The 22811-nt window shown below is 44.8% G+C and overlaps 1 protein-coding gene and 1 long non-coding RNA gene across 9 annotated transcripts in view; both read right to left on the bottom strand.

The window, feature by feature from the left end:
• Positions 1 to 22811, bottom strand: part of LOC118397968 (alpha-catulin-like) — a 151944-nt gene that overhangs the window by 66450 nt on the left and 62683 nt on the right. For 4 of the 8 annotated variants that reach the window (XM_052470020.1, XM_052470015.1, XM_052470017.1 and 1 more), the window contains exons 2-4: positions 15012 to 15201; positions 5272 to 5504; positions 2320 to 2439 (exon numbers count right to left, since the gene is read on the bottom strand). In XM_052470020.1, the coding sequence (XP_052325980.1) occupies positions 2320 to 2439; positions 5272 to 5504; positions 15012 to 15201 (543 nt within the window). Of the gene's footprint in view, positions 1 to 2319; positions 2440 to 5271; positions 5505 to 14578; positions 14690 to 15011; positions 15202 to 22811 lie in introns of those variants that run through there. The other 4 variants (XM_052470021.1, XM_052470018.1, XM_052470019.1 and 1 more) reach the window with 2 other exon arrangements.
• LOC127909305 (uncharacterized) lies at positions 2472 to 4029 on the bottom strand. The gene is made up of 3 exons (XR_008070712.1): positions 3933 to 4029; positions 3492 to 3554; positions 2472 to 3365 (listed from the first exon to the last, which is right to left on the bottom strand). It is a non-coding gene; the product is annotated as an uncharacterized LOC127909305 (long non-coding RNA).

Raw genomic sequence — 22811 nt, 5'->3', positions numbered from 1 at the left:
AATTTGATCGATCATTTACGTGTTAGTGAATGTTGGATTAGGTTGGATTAGGAACGTTGTTTTAAATGTTTGGACCAAGTTTACAGGTAATTTATTAGATACTTTGTAGTCATGTTGGGCGAGTTGAAACCGGTGTATTTCTGAATCAAATGCGCCAAATAAATTGACATTTTTGGGACATAAAGAAGGACATTATCGAACAAAAATACCATTTGTGATGTTTCTGGGACATTTTGGAGTGCCAACAGAATAAGATCTTCAAAGGTAAGGCATTCAGTATATCGCTATTTCTGACTTTTGTGGCGCACCTGCCAGGTTGAAATATGATTTTCATGTGTTTGTATGCAGTGCGCTGTCCTCAGATAATTGCATGGTTAGCTTTCGCAAACCTAAAGCCTTTTTAAAATCTGACAAAGCCGCTGGATTAACAAGAAGTTAAGCTATATTTTGATGTATAACACATGTATACAAGAATGTTAAATATTTTAACTTGGTATTTTTGAATTTCGCGCTCTACAATTTCACCGGATGTTGGCCAGGTGGGCCTCTACCATCCCACCTACCCATAAGAAGTTATAAGTGTTTAAAACACGCATATTTTGAACATTCAAAGCACCTGGGAAACGTCCATGGCAGACACTGTTGTCACCTTAGCATGCTACATAACTTCTGAGTGATATCAAGCACGTGCACCACCACCAATCAGTCTTTACCACTGCGTATACACCCATTGTTACTATAACAACTAGCGTAGCCATGTCAGCAAATAACTGCTGTCTGTACAAACACAAATCTAATTTGGTCACGTAACTGGCTGTTTGGACAGTCAGTAGTCCAAAACTGATTTTCAATACTAAGGCACACAGTGTGAACATAGTGGTCTGGACTAGTGGACCAAGGCCACATCCCAAATGGCACAATATTCACCATATAGTGCACTTCCTAAAGAGTATGCTGAATACATATGGACCACATTCCTATGATTGGAAAGATATGACAGAGTTATTAGGCTATGTTAAGTTAAAGCCTAGTTCTCAGGCCATCAGAGTTCTTACTCATAGACCAACCTGGTGAAGCACGACTCAATGCAGTAGATAGCATTACGCAGTCGGCAGGAGACTAGATATCTCAGTTACATCCATGGACTCTCTCTCCTCTCTCTGTGTTTCAAAGACTTCAGTAGGGATTTAGTGTGTGTGTGTGTGTGTGTGTGTGTGTGTGTGTGTGTGTGTGTGTGTGTGTGTGTGTGTGTGTGTGTGTGTGTGTGTGTGTGTGTGTGTGTGTGTGTGTGTGTGTGTGTGTGTGTGTGTGTGTGTGTGTGTTTTTCAGGAGAGGCTGAATCGACTTCTCGAGGCGCAGAGCCATGGATTACTAAGGAGATGTGATGATGTGTTATTATATTCCCCTGCTCTTCGCTAGGTTAGTCTCTCAATAGAAGAGCCAGGAGATTTCCAGACGGAGAGAGAGATGGGGACGTGGCATGTTTGTGAAACACCCCTTTAAACAAAAAGAAGGGAAGGAAAGCTGAATATGATCCGTTCTCTCCCTACAGCACAGCGATAACACTTTTCATTAGCTAGTTAATGCAGTTGGATAAACCTTATCCATTATCCCAAATGGCAACCTATTCCCTGTCTAGTGCATTAGCCATTGGGCTTTGGGAACAGGGAATTGGGAGCCATTAGGGATGCATACAGAGAGACTGTGTATGAATCAAAGCATGATTAGCAGACGCTGACACTACAGGGGAACACCAGAGTTTTTCTGGCCTCATTATTTCTGTAAAACTTTGTTTTATATATATGACATTTTGCACTTGATATATTTCAAATAGAGAGTTTGTTTGATTTGACGGTCAAAATGTATCAAGGCATATCAACATTCTGCTTTCATGATGTAAACGCTCCTTAGATATGCGAGTCAGATCTGACCCATTTTTCATGCCGTTTGTCTAAACACATACACACACACACACACACACCAAGCCTGTGCAGAAGCCCTGGAGTGTATCTCTCTGTGTGTGTGTGTGTTTAGACAAACGGCACGTGTGTCTGGGTAGCAGGGGCTCGTCACACACACCCTGCTATCTGTGTCATCTTGCTGTCTGAGTGGATGTGGAGCCAACAGCACACGGCACTGTACACAATCTGGAGGGTCTCACCCCCCCCCCCGCTCTCTCTCTGGACAGACTGTGTTTATCAAGAGCTGAAGGGGAGTGGAGAGGCACATAGTGTTTGGTTGGATGACAGTGTGTTTGGTAGGAAGGGGGAAAGAAGGAAGACTTTGCCCAATACATGATCAGAGAGGGATGATACTCACATTCTGTCTGTCCCCGGTCAGGTGGGCGAACTCCACCATCTGATTCCCGAACTGGCTGAAGATCTGGACAAACTCTTGGAAGGTGCTTACTCTCTCCAGCTGCTCCAAGGTTACTAGCACCTGGGAAGATCAGGAACACTATTACAGTAACTACCATTGGCTCCCACACCTACACATTACACACAACAACTCTTGAATTAAACACCACATGCTGAACTCAAAGATGGCACATTTCTTTCTGCCAGAACCATGTCTTGAGGGAGCAAAGTTGCTGTGAGAGATATTAATACTTTGACACCTCAGACTGCCTTTGCTGCTGGCAAAATGCTGCTTTAAGATATGTGAACGAGGTAGCAAAGCAAATTCGTAATGTTGGCCACGTCATACAAATGATGGCCATTCATTTCACTTTCCACGCTTTCCAGCTGCAGTGTTTAGTAGAGCAGTTTGTCATGACTGATTGACTGAGACGACACGGAGGACCTGTCTGTCGAAACAGGAAAAGGTCATAGTGACAAGAAGTGGTATTGTCTTCCAATCGTCTGGTGAACAGGGAGACAGGAAGGAGGATTAATGTTGGTGTCACCATGTCTCAGGAGTTATCACAATGGCCTTGGGGCTGAGTGGGGCATCTGAAAAACCAATCAGATCACAATGATTTACCCCAATCACCTCTACTGTACACAATGGAACACACTCCGTGTTGCATGAAGGTGTGTTAAAAGGGTAACCTGGGATCTGTCTGCAATACAGACGGAACTCCGTGTTGCATGAGGGTGTGTTAAAAGGGTAACCTGGGATCTGTCTGCAATACAGACGGAACTCCGTGTTGCATGAGGGTGTGTTAAAAGGGTAACCTGGGATCTGTCTGCAATACAGACGGAACTCTGTGTTGCATGAGGGTGTGTTAAAAGGGTAACCTGGGATCTGTCTGCAATACAGACGGAACTCTGTGTTGCATGAGGGTGTGTTAAAAGGGTAACCTGGGATCTGTCTGCAATACAGACGGAACTCTGTGTTGCATGAGGGTGTGTTAAAAGGGTAACCTGGGATCTGTCTGCAATACAGACGGAACTCCGTGTTGCATGAGGGTGTGTTAAAAGGGTAACCTGGGATCTGTCTGCAATACAGACGGAACTCCGTGTTGCATGAGGGTGTGTTAAAAGGGTAACCTGGGATCTGTCTGCAATACAGACGGAACTCTGTGTTGCATGAGGGTGTGTTAAAAGGGTAACCTGGGATCTGTCTGCAATACAGACGGAACTCCGTGTTGCATGAGGGTGTGTTAAAAGGGTAACCTGGGATCTGTCTGCAATACAGACGGAACTCTGTGTTGCATGAGGGTGTGTTAAAAGGGTAACCTGGGATCTGTCTGCAATACAGACGGAACTCTGTGTTGCATGAGGGTGTGTTAAAAGTGTAACCTGGGATCTGTCTGCAATACAGACGGAACTCTGTGTTGCATGAGGGTGTGTTAAAAGGGTAACCTGGGATCTGTCTGCAATACAGACGGAACTCCGTGTTGCATGAGGGTGTGTTAAAAGGGTAACCTGGGATCTGTCTGCAATACAGACGGAACTCCGTGTTGCATGAGGGTGTGTTAAAAGGGTAACCTGGGATCTGTCTGCAATACAGACGGAACTCTGTGTTGCATGAGGGTGTGTTAAAAGGGTAACCTGGGATCTGTCTGCAATACAGACGGAACTCTGTGTTGCATGAGGGTGTGTTAAAAGTGTAACCTGGGATCTGTCTGCAATACAGACGGAACTCTGTGTTGCATGAAGGTGTGTTAAAAGCGTAACCTGGGATCTGTCTGCAATACAGACGGAACAGAACCCATGATGTATGAAGGTGTATTAATGTATACAATAGTTACAGGAATGACTACTGTCATGAAAATGTAGAAATCATTAGCTTACTATGTCTTCAGCTACTGTATAAGACATGTACCTTGATAACATGCTACTAGTGAAATGTATTGCATTTAGATACAACTTTGTCTGACATGCAACACTGAACAAAATCAGCCGATGCATAATGCATCAAACCTTCAACACTTCTCAGACCCCCCCAAAACATCATGAAATATGGATCTATTATAAAACAGCGTGATCCATCCATCTGGAGCAGTGTGTGTGTGTGTGTGTGTGTGTGTGTGTGTGTGTGTGTGTGTGTGTGTGTGTGTGTGTGTGTGTGTGTGTGTGTGTGTGTGTGTGTGTGTGTGTGTGTGTGTGTGTGTTCATGTGTGTGTGAGAGAGTGGCTTGGCTCTAGGAGGGTAAACAGTAGTGACATCCTGCAAGCCAGGCAGGAGCTCTATGCTGTTATCAGACAGACACAGGGTTCAAAATTGAATTGTGTTTGCCAGTAATGAGAGCAGACCTGTCGCCCGTCTGTCCAAACAGGCCTTACTGGACGTGATTAGGCCCTTACACTCTGTGTGTGTGTGTGTGTGTGTGTGTGTGTGTGTGTGTGTGTGTGTGTGTGTGTGTGTGTGTGTGTGTGTGTGTGTGTGTGTGTGTGTGTGTGCCCCCTCGCCTCTAAGAGCCACACACGCTCACACACAGCACATCCCGTTCCTGAAAGCAGCAGGAATAGAAACAGGGCCTGGTCCTTTTATGTGAATGTGCTGCTACTCCCCCACCATTATCTCCACAGCAGCAGAGGAGTTCTCCTGTACTGTGTCATGGAGCTCAGATAGGATCGGATAGACTGGAAGGAGGATGGAGTTGCCAGTGCTGGGTGTGCTGGGTGTGCTGGGTGTGTGTGTGTGTATGTGTGTGTGTGTGTGAGACTGTCTGTACCTACTTTGTTCTGTGTGTGTGTGTGTGTGTGTGAGACTGTCTGTATCTACTTTGTTCTGTGAGTCTGTGTGCATCTAAAGCCCTATATCTATACTGTGTGGTCGGAAGCGGTAACTACTTAATGATCTGTTTGATGACGATGGGACCTACTTTGTTGCGTGAGGTGATGATCTGTTTGATGACGATGGGACCTACTTTGTTGCGTGAGGTGATGATCTGTTTGATAACGATGCGGTCTGCGAGGACCAGGACTTTGGTGACGGAGGAGAGGAGCATGCGGGCGGCCTTCACCATGCCTGTCCGGTCACTGAACACTGTTGTGCGTCCGTCCACAGGGCGAGTCACCGCAGTCCCAACGTCTGTCAGCTGGGCTATGGCATCTCCTAGAGGACAAAAAGGACGGAGGATGATAATGGTTTTTAGAGCCCGACCGATAGGTTTTTGGGGTCTGATACCAATTCCGATTTTTGGGGAGACAAAACTTACCGATACCAATATATCTGCTGATATACTGTTTTACAGCGGAAATGATAAAGTGTCATTTTCCCGCAATGAATTCTCCTAAATTGCCATTCAGAAGAGCAACTGTCCTAAGAAATATGCTTCAAATGTTGATTTCTTAAATTGTGAAATGAATGACACATCATGAGAATGGCTGCAAGTGTTCAGATAAGCATGAAATTCCCTTTTTTCATCCTATTTATAGAATATTGGTTATCTGTGGAGGAGGTGAAAGAGGAGGAGAAGGGGGAGGGTGATGATGATGATCAGGAGGAGTAAGAGGAGAAGGGGGAGGGTGATGATGATGATGGTCAGGAGGAGTAAGAGGAGAAGGTGATGATGATCAGGAAGAGTAAGAGGAGGAGAATGGGGAGGGTGATGATGATGATGATCAGGAGGAGTAAGAGGAGAAGGGGGAGGGTGATGATGATGATCAGGAGGAGTAAGAGGAGAAGGGGGAGGGTGATGATGATGATCAGGAGGAGTAAGAGGAGAAGGGGGAGGGTGATGATGATTATGGTCAGGAGGAGTAAGAGGAGAAGGGGGAGGGTGATGATGATCAGGAAGAGTAAGAGGAGGAGAATGGGGAGGGTGATGATGATGATGATCAGGAGGAGTAAGAGGAGAAGGGGGAGGGTGATGATTATGATCAGGAGGAGTAAGAGGAGTAGGGTGAGGGTGATGATGATGGCCAGGAGGAGTAAGAGGAGTAGGGTGAGGGTGATGATGATGATGGTCAGGAGGAGTAGGGGGGAGGGGGAGGGTGATGATGATGGTCAGGAGAAGTAAGAGGAGAAGGGGGAGGGTGATGATGATGATGGTCAGGAGGAGTAAGAGGAGGAGAAGGGGGAGGGTGATGATGATCAGGAAGAGTAAGAGGAGGAGAATGGGGAGGGTGATGATGATGATGATCAGGAGGAGTAAGAGGAGAAGGGGGAGGGTGATGATGATCAGAAGGAGTAAGAGGAGAAGGGGAGGGTGATGATGATGGTCAGGAGGAGTAAGAGGAGGAGGGGAGGGTGATGATGATGGTCAGGAGGAGTAGGGGGGGAGTGGGAGGGTGATGATGATGGTCAGGAGAAGTAAGAGGAGAAGGGGGAGGGTGATGATGATGATGGTCAGGAGGAGTAAGAGGAGGAGAAGGGGGAGGGTGATGATGATGATCAGGAGGAGTAAGAGGAGAAGGGGGAGGGTGATGATGATGATCAGGAGGAGTAAGAGGAGAAGGGGGAGGGTGATGATGATGATCAGGAGGAGTAAGAGGAGAAGGGGGAGGGTGATGATGATGATCAGGAGGAGTAAGAGGAGTAGGGTGAGGGTGATGATGATGGCCAGGAGGAGTAAGAGGAGTAGGGTGAGGGTGATGATGATGATGGTCAGGAGGAGTAAGAGGAGAAGGGGAGGGTGATGATGATGATGGTCAGGAGGAGTAAGAGGAGAAGGGGGAGGGTGATGATGATGATGGTCAGGAGGAGTAAGAGGAGAAGGGGAGGGTGATGATGATCAGGAAGAGTAAGAGGAGGAGAATGGGGAGGGTGATGATGATGATGATGATCAGGAGGAGTAAGAGGAGAAGGGGGAGGGTGATGATGATCAGAAGGAGTAAGAGGAGAACGGGGAGGGTGATGATGATGGTCAGGAGGAGTAGGGGGGAGGGGGAGGGTGATGATGATGGTCAGGAGGAGTAGGGGGAGGGGAGGGTGATGATGATGGTCAGGAGAAGTAAGAGGAGAAGGGGGAGGGTGATGATGATGATGGTCAGGAGGAGTAAGAGGAGGAGAAGGGGAGGGTGATGATGATCAGGAAGAGTAAGAGGAGGAGAATGGGGAGGGTGATGATGATGATGATCAGGAGGAGTAAGAGGAGAAGGGGGAGGGTGATGATGATCAGAAGGAGTAAGAGGAGAACGGGGAGGGTGATGATGATGGTCAGGAGGAGTAGGGGGGGAGGGGGAGGGTGATGATGATGGTCAGGAGGAGTAGGGGGGGAGGGGGAGGGTGATGATGATGGTCAGGAGAAGTAAGAGGAGAAGGGGGAGGGTGATGATGATGATGGTCAGGAGGAGTAAGAGGAGGAGAAGGGGGAGGGTGATGATGATCAGAAGGAGTAAGAGGAGAACGGGGAGGGTGATGATGATGGTCAGGAGGAGTAAGAGGAGAAGGGGGAGGGTGATGATGATGGTCAGGAGGAGTAAGAGGAGAAGGGGGAGGGTGATGATGATGATGGTCAGGAGGAGTAAGAGGAGGATAAGGGGGAGGGTGATGATGATGATGATCAGGTGGAGAAAGAGGAGAAGAGGGAGGGTGATGATGATGATGATCAGGTGGAGAAAGAGGAGAAGGGGGAGGGTAAAGATTATGATGATCAGGAGAAGTAAGAGGAGTAGGGTGAGGATGATGATGATGATCAGGAGAAGTAAGAGGAAGAGAAGGGGGAGGGTGATGATGATCAGGAGGAGTAAGAGGAGAAGGTGGAGGGTGATGATGAAGGTCAGGAGGAGTAAGAGGAGGAGAAGGGAGAGGGTGATGATGATGATCAGGAGGAGTAAGAGGAGAAGGGGAAGGGTGATGATGATGGTCAGGAGGAGAAAGAGGAGGAGAATGGGGAGGGTGATGATGATGATCAGGAGAAGAAAGAGGAGGAGTAGGGGGAGGGTGATGATGATCAGGAGAAGTAAGAGGAGGAGAAGGGGGAGGGTGATGATGATGATGATCAGGAGGAGAAAGAGGAGGAGAAGGGGGAGGGTGATGATGATGATGATCAGGAGGAGAAAGAGGAGGAGAAGGGGAGGGTGATGATGATCAGGAGAAGTAAGAGGAGGAGAAGGGGAGGGTGATGATGATCAAGAGAAGTAAGAGGAAGAGAAGGGGGAGGGTGATGATGATCAGGAGGAGTAAGAGGAGAAGGTAGAGGGTGATGATGAAGGTCAGGAGGAGTAAGAGGAGTAGGGTGAGGGTGATGATGATGATCAGGAGGAGTAAGAGGAGGAGTAGGGGGAGGGTGATGATGATGATGATCAGGAGGAGAAAGAGGAGGAGAATGGGGAGGGTGATGATGATTATCAGGAGAAGAAAGAGGAGGAGTAGGGGGAGGGTGATGATGATCAGGAGAAGTAAGAGGAGGAGAAGGGGGAGGGTGATGATGATGATGATCAGGAGGAGAAAGAGGAGGAGAAGGGGGAGGGTGATGATGATCAGGAGAAGTAAGAGGAGGAGAAGGGGGAGGGTGATGATGATGATCAGGAGAAGAAAGAGGAGGAGTAGGGGGAGGGTGATGATGATCAGGAGAAGTAAGAGGAGGAGAAGGGGGAGGGTGATGATGATGATGATCAGGAGGAGAAAGAGGAGGAGAAGGGTGATGATGATCAGGAGGAGAAAGAGGAGGAGAAGGGGGAGGGTGATGATGATGATGATCAGCAGGAATAAGAGGAGGAGAAGGGGGAGGGTGATGATGATGATCAGAAGGAATAAGAGGAGAAGGGGGAGGGTGATGATGATGATGATTAGAAGGAATAAGAGGAGAAGGGGGAGGGTGATGATGATGATGATCAGGAGGAGTAAGGTCAGGAGAAGGGTGATGATGATGATGATTAGAAGGAATAAGAGGAGAAGGGGGAGGGTGATGATGATGATGATCAGGAGGAGTAAGGTCAGGAGAAGGGTGATGATGATGATGATCAGAAGGAGTAAGAGGAGGAGAAGGGGGAGGGTGATGATGATGATGATCAGGAGGAGTAAGGTCAGGAGAAGGGTGATGATGATGATGATCAGAAGGAGTAAGGGGAGGAGAAGGGGGAGGGTGATGATGATCAAATCTTTTGGAATTGTTCTATATCATTCAGCATAGAAACACCATACAACATTTTCAGAGGTACAATGTATCGTACATTATCACTTTATCTAAATGTTCTAATACTTGGTCATATTTCTTCACAGTGGTTTCATGCAAACCCCATTATCCAAAAACTTAAAAGTTAAAAGTTGCATAAACTAAAAAGTGACATCCAGAATTCAGCTCCACTTTGTTAGAGATAAAACCCTTTAGGTTCCCTTCCCATGGTGCCCTATGTGACAGTTGAGAGGCTCCTCCCCTCCTTTCTCTTCTCTTCTCCTCTGCTCTCCTGTCAGTCAACGGTAGCACCATAAACCCCAGTGGGAACATCTCATCCTGGACAGGCTTATATTCAGCTCGGTGGCACTGCAGCAATGTGATGCCAGCCAATGCTAAGGCCAGCTGGCACGCCCTCTGAGCGGCATGACCAGGCCATTTCAAACTGAGAGGCTGGTACACTGGAGGGTCGCTAATTCCTTCACGGAACTCCAAAACAACCCTGGGTGCACAACGGAAAAGGAAAACCAACATGTAAATATTGGGCTGAAGAATCATAACTAAAATAGTCTCGGGCAGTAGAAAGAGAGCGAGAGAGAGCGAGAGAGAAGGGAGGTGGGGAAGACTTGTATCACGTTGGCTGCATGGTTTGGCTCCTTGTTTGGGTTGGTTTGCAATCCAAAATAAAGTGCACCGACGCACTGATTACATTCGACAGCCCCTTGTGGATGCCAGAATCCCCCAAACCAGCTGAAACATTCAGCATAGCTCACAAATAATATTGCTGAACATCAGAATACGGTCCAGAAGCTGCATGGAGTTCGATTAAGCTGTGCCAAATGTCCCCCTTCATGCTTCCCAAGAATGTTGTAACAGTGTTGCTCATTCGTCTTCTTGTTCTCTTTATCGCTAAGATCTCTTTTTATGGGAATTGTTTGTTTTCTGCTGCTTGCTATTCGAATGGGATGAACACTTGAAATGATTAAAACCTGTGGAGTCTTGTAACTGGCCGAGTCCTGACCATAAAAAGAGCCTTGTAACAGAGTGATTGTGATATTATGTAGTCTACAGCCTGCATGTTGCACTGACATACACCGTTTGAGAGATACAGGACTGTGGTGCCCTTTTACACACTCACTAAACTCTCAATACAGTATCTGCCTCCTAAAACCTTAGTTAGCGGCATAATATGTTTGGTCTGGTCAAGCAGAACAGATTGAAGCCAACAACTATGCCTCATTGCCCCCTCTCTACGACATCGCCCCATGATGGAGATCACCAAATGAATGTAACGTAATCACCTTTTTTATTTATTTCATTACGCTTCCTGCCTGCATGCCTTCCTACCTCCATCCTCCTTGTTTGCTTCCCTCACTCCCTGCCTGTCTCCCTGTGTCTTTGCCTGCCTTCCTGCCTCCCTGCGCTGGAGGAGGTTCGCCTTGTCTCTTCCTCCCTCTGGCTACACTTTAAGAGGCTGTCAATCATTCTCCTCTTCCCGCAGATTTAAAGCTTTGCCTTCCTTTCCTTTCCCCTTCTTTCTTTCTTTCTTTCTTTCTTTCTTTCTTTCTTTCTTTCTTTCTTTCTTTCTTTCTTTCCATCACAGAGAAGACAACTTCATTCCGTCCCAGAACGACGGAGGGAAAAGTTCACTTTCTGTCTTTTTAACGGTAAAGGTCAAATATTCCCTCAATAGAGTAAGGTAAGAAAACGTAAGAAAGGAGGAGTGGAAGGAATAAAATTGGCTACAGTGGGCTACTCTGGCTGACGCTTCCCACCAGCTCGCTTTTGTTTGGGTTCAGCGCTTTTCAAATCAGCACACTGGGAGATTAAACACACTGTTACACATGCCGTGTCTCCCCACATGAACCTATTATCCCGTGTTGGCTTCTAAATTCTTACCCTGTGAGATTTTGTTTTGGACTTCATATATCAACAGGATAAGACTTTGATTGGGCCTTTGACACCCTATTCATCCTGCTATTTTTCACTTGATAAGAGTTGCAAAGCCGGCTCAAAAATATATTACTCTGTTTCTTTTAAAAGAGTGTTGATAGCTGCGGTGTAGATATCCTCCTCCCACGGCATGTGGTAGTTATTCCGAGAATGACTGGACAGTTATGATGAAGAGATAAAGGGTCGGCGTTTGTAGGTATATTTAGTTGCATGGGCTCATGGAAAAGTGTTGAAAGAGGGGGGCACAAGGTCACACGTCCCAGTTTCTCTATTTGTCTCTCTAAGCAAAGGATTCAACTGCCGACAGCTGAGAACAGGCGAGATTCTCTCTCTATATATCCCTCTGAGCGAGAGAAGATACTGAAGATGAGTGAACTCTGTCCAGAAGACAGAGCAAGCAAACCTCAGAATAACCTTCATTACGCCTGCAGCCCTGCCTGCCTGGTACACAAACACTTCAGCCTCAAATTACACAGCTCTCTCCTTTTCCAAACCTTACTCATACTGTTCTGTTCTCTGTCTCTGCATTTCCCCCCTCAGGAAAGAACATAACCAACGTCACTTCCCTCTAGCCTCTAGTCTTGCAAACTTAAACTAAACTTCACTCAAAACTAACAAAAACAACAGTATTTGACTTCTGAACACCTCCAGTGCAAATATGTTGAATAGGCAGAGTTAGGGTTGCACATTTGGGGAATATTCAGAGGTGGAAACTTTCCGTGGGAATATATGGGAATTAACGGGAATATATGGGAATTAACGGAAATATATGCAAATTAATATTAATACTATTTAAACGTAGATGTTTTTTTGCATTGGATATATTTACCATATCATATGGAGACAGAAACATAAACCTTTTACCGTATCGTAAGTAGACATAATTGCAAATGATTAAATCCTTCCAATAGAAAAAAACAAAAAACATTTAGTTACGAATTGAACTTTAATTAAATGCGTTGACTGAAATGAAATGACGTTCACATGGGATGATTTCACTGAACAACAAAAGAAAGGGAATATTGAATGATCCCCAATGATCCATCACATCTCCCAAAAATGTTTTCAACATACAGTACATCTGTAAAATGATAGTCTCGAAACTAAAGCTTTGGTTGTCTTCCTCTCAGGCTTCCATGTCTTCTCCCTGGACCTCCTCAATGTCCACCTCTTGAACCTCAGACTCTGAGGCCTCATTTTCACTGTCACTTTCCAACCTTGTTGAGGATGGCTCGTTGTTAGGCTCAAAAAGCCTCAAATTTTCCCAGATAGCCACCAATTTTTCAACCCTTGTATTGGTCAGCCTGTTGCATGCTTTGGTGTGTGTGTTCCCAAACAAAGACCAGTTGCGCTCTGAGGCGGCTTATGTTCTTGGGATTTGGAGGCTGATGGAGGCAACAGGGGAAAGAGCCTCGGATCCACAACGTCCCTTCCACCAGGTGGCTGATGAGATATGTTGGCACGATTGCCATATTGCATCTCCATCCCAAAGCCCTTGCTTGGAAGTGTACTTCACCAGACTGCCAAGAACCTTTCCCTCAGCCAGGCCAAGGTTGCAAGACACAGTAGTGATGAAACCATAGGCCTTGTTGATCTCTGCACCAGACAGGATGCTCTTGCCAGCATACTTGGGGTCCAACATGTACGCTGCGGTGTGTATGGGCAGAAGTCTTCACGCTTTTTGATGTATTTCAGAACTGCAGTTTCCTCTGCTTGAATCAACAGTGAAGTGTGCAGGGCAGTACGGATTTATTCTCTTACATCTGAAAGCAGAGTCTGAACATCAGGCAGGATGGCATTGTCTCCCTAAATCCGTGCAATGGCTACTGCTATAGGTTTCAGGAGTTTCAGGCTGCTTACTACTCTCTCCCAAAATACATCATCCAGGAGGATCCTCTTGATGGGGCTATCCATATCAGCAGACTGTGATATGAAAATGTACCACCAGAGACATTCTTCGGAGGACAGGAAGATCTCTGTTGGCCAACACGACCAGCATCTACGACCAACCTACCGAAGAGCAGCTCAGAGTAAATATTTATTGCATTTTCCTTTTCCAAATGGGCGGTAATTTAGAATGCATAAGATTCTGTATTTGCGATAGAGTAGCTGCCTGCGATAGAGTAGCTGTCTTGTTTTGCTGATTCAACTTGTTAGCAAGGGTTCGGGAAGTTAACCAAGAATTTATTTTAAAAAATCACCTTTATTTAACTAGGCAAGTCAGTTAAAAACAAATTCTTATTTTCAATGACACCTAGGAACAGTGGGTTAACTGCCTGTTCAGGGACAGAACGACAGATTTGTACCTTGTCAGTTCAGGGATTTGAACTTGCAACCTTCCAGTTACTAGTCCAACGCTCTAACTACTAGGCTACCCTGCCGCCCCTAATTTAGAACTTTCAGATGAGACTGAAATAAGGTGACGATTGATATTGATGTAAAATATTATTTGGTCTTTAAGAGTTTATTTGGAAGATAACTGCTCTATAAATATTATTTTGTGGTGCTCCGACTTTCTAGTTAATTACATTTACATGATTAGCTCAATCAGGTAATATTAATTACAGAGAAAGGATTTTATAGAATAGCATGTAATATCACTTAATCCGGCATAGCCAAAGACACAACAATAAGGTGTCTGATTCATAATTTTCACCTCGAATAGAAGTAGAGGGACTTTTGTCAGAGGTTGCTTGTTGTGAGTGCTGAGGGAACGTTATGCACTTGGTCAGATGATTCTGCATCTTTGTTGCATTCTTCACATATGATTTGGCACAGTATTTGCAAATGTACACAACATTTCATTCTACATTAGCTGCAGTGAAATGTCTCCACACATGAGATAGTGCTCATGGCATTTTCCTGTAAAGATTAGGAAAAAAAATGTTGAAAACTCTGAATACAATTCCCTGTGCAGATAAATAGTTAAGCAGTTAGATTAAACAACTCCTTTGTAAGACAAATGTGTGGAAATAAATGAACTACCACTCCTCGGTTAGCAGGCTCAAGCAAGCTAAAACCCACATTGTAGCAAAAATGAACTAGCAGAAATGGTTTATAAATTAGAAATTATTTAAACACACTTTGTTATAGGGTACTATTTACTAGTTAACAAAAAATAACGTATGTCATATAAAATATATTCACCCCACCCAGTATTGTAATCAAAACTTACCAGAAAGCATGTAGTCCTTGGTTCATATAATATGTAGCGCAGGCTCAATAGCATCTCATTAGTGTGCAAGATCCTGAGAATCAGCTGTACATGTGATGGAAGAATGACCTGTGCATGCAGAGGGTTGCAATTCCATTGATTTGGGGATAGTTTAACCAAAATATGCCACAAGACCTAGAATGGCCTTCTCTGTATCCCACAAAAAAAGGTTCACTGTTATAAGCTAATTTTTTTGTGTGAATTTAAGCACAATTCACCAAATTCAAGGGCTTACCTTCCCATGGAAAGTTTCCGACCCATTTTAAAAATGTATTTATGATGAAAACAGCAAAAACACTCCCTTCGTTGGACTGCATTTAAAATGGCACCTTCTTCCCTATAGAGTGCACTAGGATGCCATTTAGGAAGTCATTTCAGACGCAGATCCAGTTACCTGCTCTGCGGGCCTCGAAGCAGGCCATGCCCATCTCCTCCTTCAGCTCCTCGTTCTCCACGGCAATGGCCTCGCCCACGGCAACGAAGCGACCCACAGCAACACTAACAGCCTGACCCACCTTCTGTATGGCCTGCTGCGTCCGCTCAGACTTCTTTGGTTTGTCTTTGTGATTGATCAGGGTGGTGATCTAGAAGGATACAGAGACAGAGACTAGTCAGTGAGGTGTGCCTTGTGTGTTTGTAATATAGGTGTACAGCAGTGGTCGCCAACCGGTCGATCGCGATGAATTTCTGTTATAAACCCAACAATAAAGCCGTGTGTTCCTTTTCTTTCCGTTTCCCGCTGTTGACGGTAGGGGCACTTGATTCAGCAGCCATAGCGCTGGGAAGGCAACGTGTTCCCATTTTAAACCATTTCATGTGTCTGAAGGTAGAACTCTGCCTAACCAGCAGGCCCAGATAGCAAATCAAGTGCACCTATAGGCCTAATGCTAGTCAATCAGATATTTCAGATCACCGTGTCTACACAGTTTCCTCGCTCCATAGAATGTAAAAAGAAGCATTGAACTCACAGCAAAGTTGATCCTGTGAGATTTCAGAACAGTTCAAACCATGAGTAGAGAGAGACTCAACAAATACAGCAGAGAGGTGCTGTTTTTATGAGTGAGTTCATGTTTAAGTTGTTATTCAGCACTGTCAGCACTTAGTTCATCAGTTTTATAAGCTATAAAATGCGAGTGTTTCGATAAGCTTGCGTTGTTGTTATTTCTCTGGTCATAGGAGTAACAACATTAATTGCTTCATGAGGCAGAAGTAATGCAGTGCAACTTAAGCCTCACCATCAGCTGGAAGACTGTGTCCCCTTTTCTCAGTTGAGGGAGGGAGAGAGGAGGGACAGTGAGTCAGGTGAGAGGCAGCCTCCCCTCAGACTGACCATCAGATGCAGGCCATCAGCACAGTAAACAAAACAAGCTAATTATTATGCTCACTCAGCTGTGCCTCACTAGTAACATAAGAAATGATATATTACCAGTGTGATCATATACCTACAATTTTGAAATATAATTTAAAAAGATGGTCTGAGAAGAACAACATCGGCTGGGCAATTCAAGCGTAGCCAATATGCAGTGATAATGTTTTGGGCCTATAGCTTACTGCACAAACCTCATTGCTACATAACTGTTTTTAATTTGTTAATGTTGCATAGGCTCATGTTTTTTAAGTCATGTTTTTAAAAAATCTGAGCGGTAGATCTCGGCTTGCATTTTGACTCAGAAAGTGATTTTGACTCAGAAAAGGTTATTGACCACTGGTGGATAGGAACCGTGTAAAGGAATCATATTTTGAAGTACCCGAGAATGCTGTCATAGCTGGTGAGGAAATGGTCATTTGAAGATTGCTGCTGTCCTCAACCTGACTCGGCATACCAACCAGTTTCCCTAAAACAAATCACTGTCTTGTCATGGAAAATTTCTAAATTAGACATACTATGCTGTTTTTACTTAGAGAATTGTCCATTGCATATGCTTGTGATTTTTTTTGCTGATGCAAGCTTGTTGTCTTGTGTGACTTAGTTAGCCTGGGTATACAGATAAGAGCTGGGTGCGACCGCACTATGTATCATGACTCAAGGCGAGACCCAAATGCAGACACAGGAGGCAGATGGTTGGAGTTTAAGATGTTTAATAAATCCAAAGGGGAGTAGGCAAGAGAATGGTCATGGACAGGCAAAATGTCAATATCAGATCAGAGTCCAGGAGGTACCGAAGGGCAGGCAGGCTCGAGGTCAGGGCAGTCAGAATGGTCAGGCAGGTCGGGCATAGAGTCCAGAAAACAGACAAGGGTCCGAACCGGGAGGACTAGCAAAAGGAGAATTGAAAAATGAGTACGGGAAAAAATACGCTGGTTGACTTGATAAACATACAAGACGATCTGGCACAGAGAGATAGGAAACACAGAGATAAATACACTGGGGGAAATAAGTGACACCTGGAGGGGATGGAGACAATCACAAGGACAGGTGAAACAGATCAGGGTGTGACAGTTTGTGACATCCTGTTTGAACTATCTGCAGGAACTCCTCTGTGTGGAAACTTGCAGGAAAGATCAGACAATGGTGGCAACATCAGCTATCTTAATCTACACAGACAAGCTAAATGCCTTTTTTATACACTATGTTCCCCACCCCTGTTTACACACATCTGCTAACTGCCACATAGACAAAAAGATTGAACTTTTTTATAAAAGCTGAGAGACAACTCTGTTCGTTGGGCCTTAACTTAGTACTGTTGAAGAGCATAGTTGACTGCTCCATTTGTTCAAATCTTATAATAAAGTTGTTGTTTGAAGATTCTGCAGTCTCCTCTTCGAACAGTTAAATCTACACAGTAACGGTGAGTGGGTAAAATCAGTGGGGGAAAAAGTCATATTACAAAGCCATTATTATGTGTTGCGATAATTGCGTTGTTTGCTCTATAATCTGTTAGTTCATATGCCTTGACGCCATTATTCTGGGCCTATAGGCCCAGAATAAATTCAGCCACACCTTTGTTTCATCACAAAACCGGAGAGCAACATCTGTCCGGTGAAGTCCACAAAACATATGGCATGTAACAAGCAGTTACATTACCTACAGCAGGGTCACGGTTGGGATGGTATTCTTCGGCTTGCAAGCATCCCCCTTCTTCCTCCAAACATAACAATGGTCATTATAGCCAAACAGTTCTATTTTTGTTTCATCAGACCAGAGGACATTTCTCCAAAAAGTACGATCTTCGTCCCCATGTGCAGTTCCAAACCGTAGTCTGGCTTTTTTATGGCGGTTTTGGAGCAGTGGTTTCTTCTTTGCTGAGCGGCCATTCAGGTTATGTCGATATAGGACTAGTTTTACTGTGGATATAGATGATTTTGTACCTGTTTCCTCCAGCATCTTCACAAAGTCCTTTGCTGTTGTTCTGTGATTGACTTGCACTTTTTGCACCAATGTATGTTAATCTCTATGGGACAGAATGTGTCTCCTTCCTGAGCGGTATGACAGCTGCGTGGTCCCATGGTGTTTATACTTGCGTACTATTGTTTGCACAGATGAGCGTGGTACCTTCAGGTGTGGAAATTGCTCCCAAGGATGAACCAGACTTGTGGAGGTCTACAATTATTTTTTCTGAGGTCTTGGCTGATTTCTTTTGATTTTCCAATGATACATCCACAGGCACACCTCCAACTGACTCAAATGATGTCAATTAGACTTTCAGAAGCTTCTAAAGCCATGACATCATTTTCGTGAATTTTCCAAGCTGTTTAAAGGCACAGTCAACTTAGTGTATGTAAACTTCTGACCCACTGGAAATGTGATGCAGTGAAATAATCTGTCTGTAAACAATTGTTGGAAAAAGTAGATGTCCTAACCGACTTGCCAAAACTATAGTTTGTGAACAATACATTTGTGGAGTCGTTGAAAAATGAGTTTTAATGACTCCAACCTAAGTGTATGTAAACTTCCGACTTCAACTGTATGTAGATATCCTATTTAACAAATCACCCGTTTCCAGCTACAATATTAATTTACAACATTAACAATGTCTACACTGTATTTCTGATCACTTTGATGTTATTATAATGGACAAAAAAATAGCTTTTCTTTCAAAAACAAGGACATTTATAAGTGACCCCAAACTTTTGAATGGTACTGTATATATTTTTTAAAGTCAGTTAATTAAGAACAAATTCTTACGTACAATGACGGCTTACCAAAAGGCAAAAGGCCTTCTGTGGGGACGGAGGACTCACCAATCAATGAGAAACTTGACCCTGTCTCTCACTCATAAACTTTGCCAGTCTTGGGGTCAGTGTGGCAACAGCAGTGATCATGCTTTTCTCTATGTCGAGTCTGTACCTGTTCTTGGTCTTGATTAGAGTCATGGATGAAAATGACATTTCACATACATATGTAGATCCAAAGGGTAGCAGTTCATTCAGTGCATGCTTCCCCAAATCAGGATATTCCTTCTCCACATTATGCAAGAACTGTGACAGTCTTGTCTCTGAGTACCTCATCTTCAGGCCATGGCCTGAGGACACATCCAGAAGATTATCCTGCAGTCTGGTAGGAATGTTGTTGTTGGTACACACCCAGTCAAGTTTGGCAGACTTGTTTTCAATGTCAGGGAAGTAGGAGTAGAACTCACTGTTGAGATTGGGTAAATGTGAGCTAACTATTTGCACCATAGGAGCTCTGTCAACATCGTATGTAGAAAGGTAGGTGTCAAGCTGCTGGAAACAACTTCTATCCCCATCTTCACGTTTATTCTCCCAGAGTTTGACCTTCTTGATCTTACGTGTTCAGAATGTGTGCGTCAAATACAAATTACATCTCGACACTGTTTCCCTAGTAGAGCACACAAAAAACTATACTTACCTTGGCCTAAACATCAGAGCCACAGGTAACTTCCACAAAGCTGTGAACGATCTGAGAGACAAGGCAAGAAGGGCCTCTATGCCATCAAAAGGAACATAAGATTCGACAAACCAATTAGGATATGGATAAAAATACTTGAATCAGTTACAAAACTCATTGCCATTCATGGTTGTGAGTTCTGGGGTCTGCTCACCAACCAAGAATTCACAAAATGGGACAAACACCAAACTGAGACTCTGCATGCAGAATTCTGCAAAAATATCATATGTGTACAGCGTAAAACACCAAATAATGCAGAGCAGAATTAGGCCGATACCCGCTAATGATCAAAACTCAGAAAAGAGACGTTAAATTCTACAACCACCTAAAAGGAAGCGATTCCCAAACCTTCCATAACAAAGCCAGCACCTACCGAGAGATGAACCTGGAGAAGAGCAAGCTGGACCTGGGGCTCTGTTCACAAACACAAACACACCCCACAGAGCCCTAGGACAGCAACACAATTAGACCCAACCAAATCATGAGAAAACAAAAAGATAATTAATTTACACATTGGAAAGAATTCACACAAAAAAACAGAGCAAACTAAAATGCTATTTGGCCCTAAACAGAGAGTACACAGTGGCAGAATACCAGACCACTGTGACTGACTCTTTGGATATGGCAGGGCTATTACAGACTACAAAGGGAAACCCAGACGCGAGCTGACCAGTGACGCAAGTCTACCAGACGAGCTAAATGCCTTTTTAAAATGTATTTGAATTTATTTAACCTTTATTTAACCAGGTAGGCTAGTTGAGAGCAAGTTCTCATTTACAACTGCGACCTGGCCAAGATAAAGCATAGCAGTGTGAACAGACAACAACACAGAGTTATTAGTAGTCTATATACATTGTGTGCAAAAGGCATGATGAGGTAGGCGAATAATTACAATTTAGCAGATTAACACAGGAGTGATAAATGATCAGATGGTCATGTGCAGGTAGAGATAGTGGTGTGCAAAAGAGCAGAAAAGTAAATAAATAAAAACAGTATGGGGATGAGGTAGGTAAATTGGGTGGGCTATTTACCGATGGACTATGTACAGCTGCAGCAATCGGTTAGCTGCTCAGATAGCAGATGTTTAAAGTTGGTGAGGGAGATAAAAGTCTCCAACTTCAAGCGATTTTTGCAATTCGTTCCAGTCACAGGCAGCAGAGAACTGGAAGGAAAGGTGGCCAAATGAGGTGTTGGCTTTAGGGATGATCAGTGAGATACACCTGATGGAGCGCGTGCTACGGGTGGGTGTTGCCATCTTGACCAGTGAACTGAGATAAGGCGGAGCTTTACCTAGCATGGACTTGTAGATGACCTAGAGCCAGTGGGTCTGGCGACAAATATGTAGCGAGGGCCAGCCGACTAGAGTATACAGGTCGCAGTGGTGGGTGGTATAAGGTGCTTTAGTAACAGAACGGATGGCACTGTGATAAACTGCATCCAGTTTGCTGAGTAGAGTATTGGAAGCTATTTTGTAGATGACATCGCCGAAGTCGAGGATCGGTAGGATAGTCAGTTTTACTAGGGTAAGTTTGGCAGCGTGAGGGAAGGAGGCTTTGTTGCAGAATAGAAAGCCGACTCAAGATTTGATTTTAGAGTGGAAGTGTTTGATATGAGTCTGGAAGGAGAGTTTACAGTCTAGCCAGACACCTAGGTACTTATAAATGTCCACATATTCTAGGTCGGAACCATCCAGGGTGGTGATGCTAGTCGGGCGTGCGGGTGCAGGCAGCGAACGGTTGAAAAGCATGCATTTGGTTTTACTAGTGTTGAAGAGCAGTTGGAGGCCACGGAAGGAGTGTTGTATGACATTGAAGCTCGTTTGGAGGTTAGATAGCACAGTGTCCAAGGAAGGGCCAGAAGTATACAGAATGGTGTCGTCTGCATAGAGGTGGATCAGGGAATCGCCCGCAGCACGAGCAACATCATTGATATATACAGAGAAAAGAGTCGGCCAGAGAATTTAACCCTGTGGCACTCCCATAGAGACTTTATGCTCGCTACGAGGCAAGCAACACTGAAGCATGCATGAGAGCACCAGCTGTTCTGGATGACTGTGTGATAATGCTCTCGGTAGCCGATGAGAACAAAACCTTTAAACAGGTCAACATTTCACAAAGCCAGTCAATTGAAAAATAAATTCATTAGGCCCTAATCTATGGATTTCACGACTGGGCAGGAGAGCAGACATGGGTGGGCCTGGGAGGGCATAGGCCCAGTCAATCAGAATGAGTTTAAAAAAAGGCTTTATTACAGACAAAAATACTCCTCAGCACCCACTTTCAAGGAGCGGGACACAAATCCAGACGCTTATAAGAAATCCCGCTATGCTATCAGACAAACCATCAAACAAGCAAAGTGCCAAAACAGGATTAAGATTGAGTCCCACTACACCGATTCTGACACTCGTCGGATGTGGCAGGGCTTGAAAACTATTACGGACAACAAAGGGAAACTCGGATGTGAGCTGCCCAGTGATGCAAGCCTACCAGACGAGCTAAAAGCCTTTCATGCTCGATTTGAGGCTAGCAACACTGAAGCATGCATGAGAGCTGTTCTGGATGACTGTGTGATAACGCTCTCGGTAGCCGATGTGAGCAAGACCTTTAAACAAGTCAACATTCACAAAGCCACAGGCCCAGACGGATTACCAGGACGTGTACTCAAAGCATGCGCGGACCAACTGTCAAGTGTCTTCACTGATATTTTCAACCTCTCCCTGACCGAGTCTGTAATACCTACACGTTTCAAGCAGACCACCATAGTACCTGTGCCCAAGGAAGTGAAGGTAACCTGGCTAAATGATTACTGCCCCGTGTCACTCACGTCAGTAGCCATGAAGTGCTTTGAAAGGCTGGTCATGGCTCACATTAGCAGCATCCTCCAGGATACACTAGACCCACTCCAATTCGCATACCGCCCCAACAGATCCACAGATGACACAATCTCAATCGCACTCCACAATGCCCTTTCTCACCTGGACAAAAGGAACACCTATGGGAGAATGCTGTTCATTGACTAGAACTCAGCATTCAACACCATAGTGCCCACAAAGCTCATCACTAAGCTAAGGACACTGGGACTAAACACCTCCCTCTGCAACTGGATCCTGGACTTCCTGATGGGCCGACCCCAGGTGGTAAGAATAGGCAACAACACGTCTGCAGGGCTGATCCTCAACACAGGGGCCCCTCAGGGGTGTGTACTTAGTTCCCTTCTGTATTCCCTGTTCACCCACGACTGCGTGGCCAATCATGATTCCAACACCAACATTAAGTTTGCTCAAGACACAAAAGTGGTAGGCCTGATCACCGACATTGATGAGAAGGCCTATAGGGAGATGGTCAG

The sequence above is a fragment of the Oncorhynchus keta genome, chromosome 19, assembly GCF_023373465.1.
Source record: "Oncorhynchus keta strain PuntledgeMale-10-30-2019 chromosome 19, Oket_V2, whole genome shotgun sequence".
NCBI lineage: Eukaryota > Metazoa > Chordata > Actinopteri > Salmoniformes > Salmonidae > Oncorhynchus > Oncorhynchus keta.
Note: the sequence above shows the minus strand (reverse complement) of the source record. Positions and strands in the feature narration are given on the sequence as shown.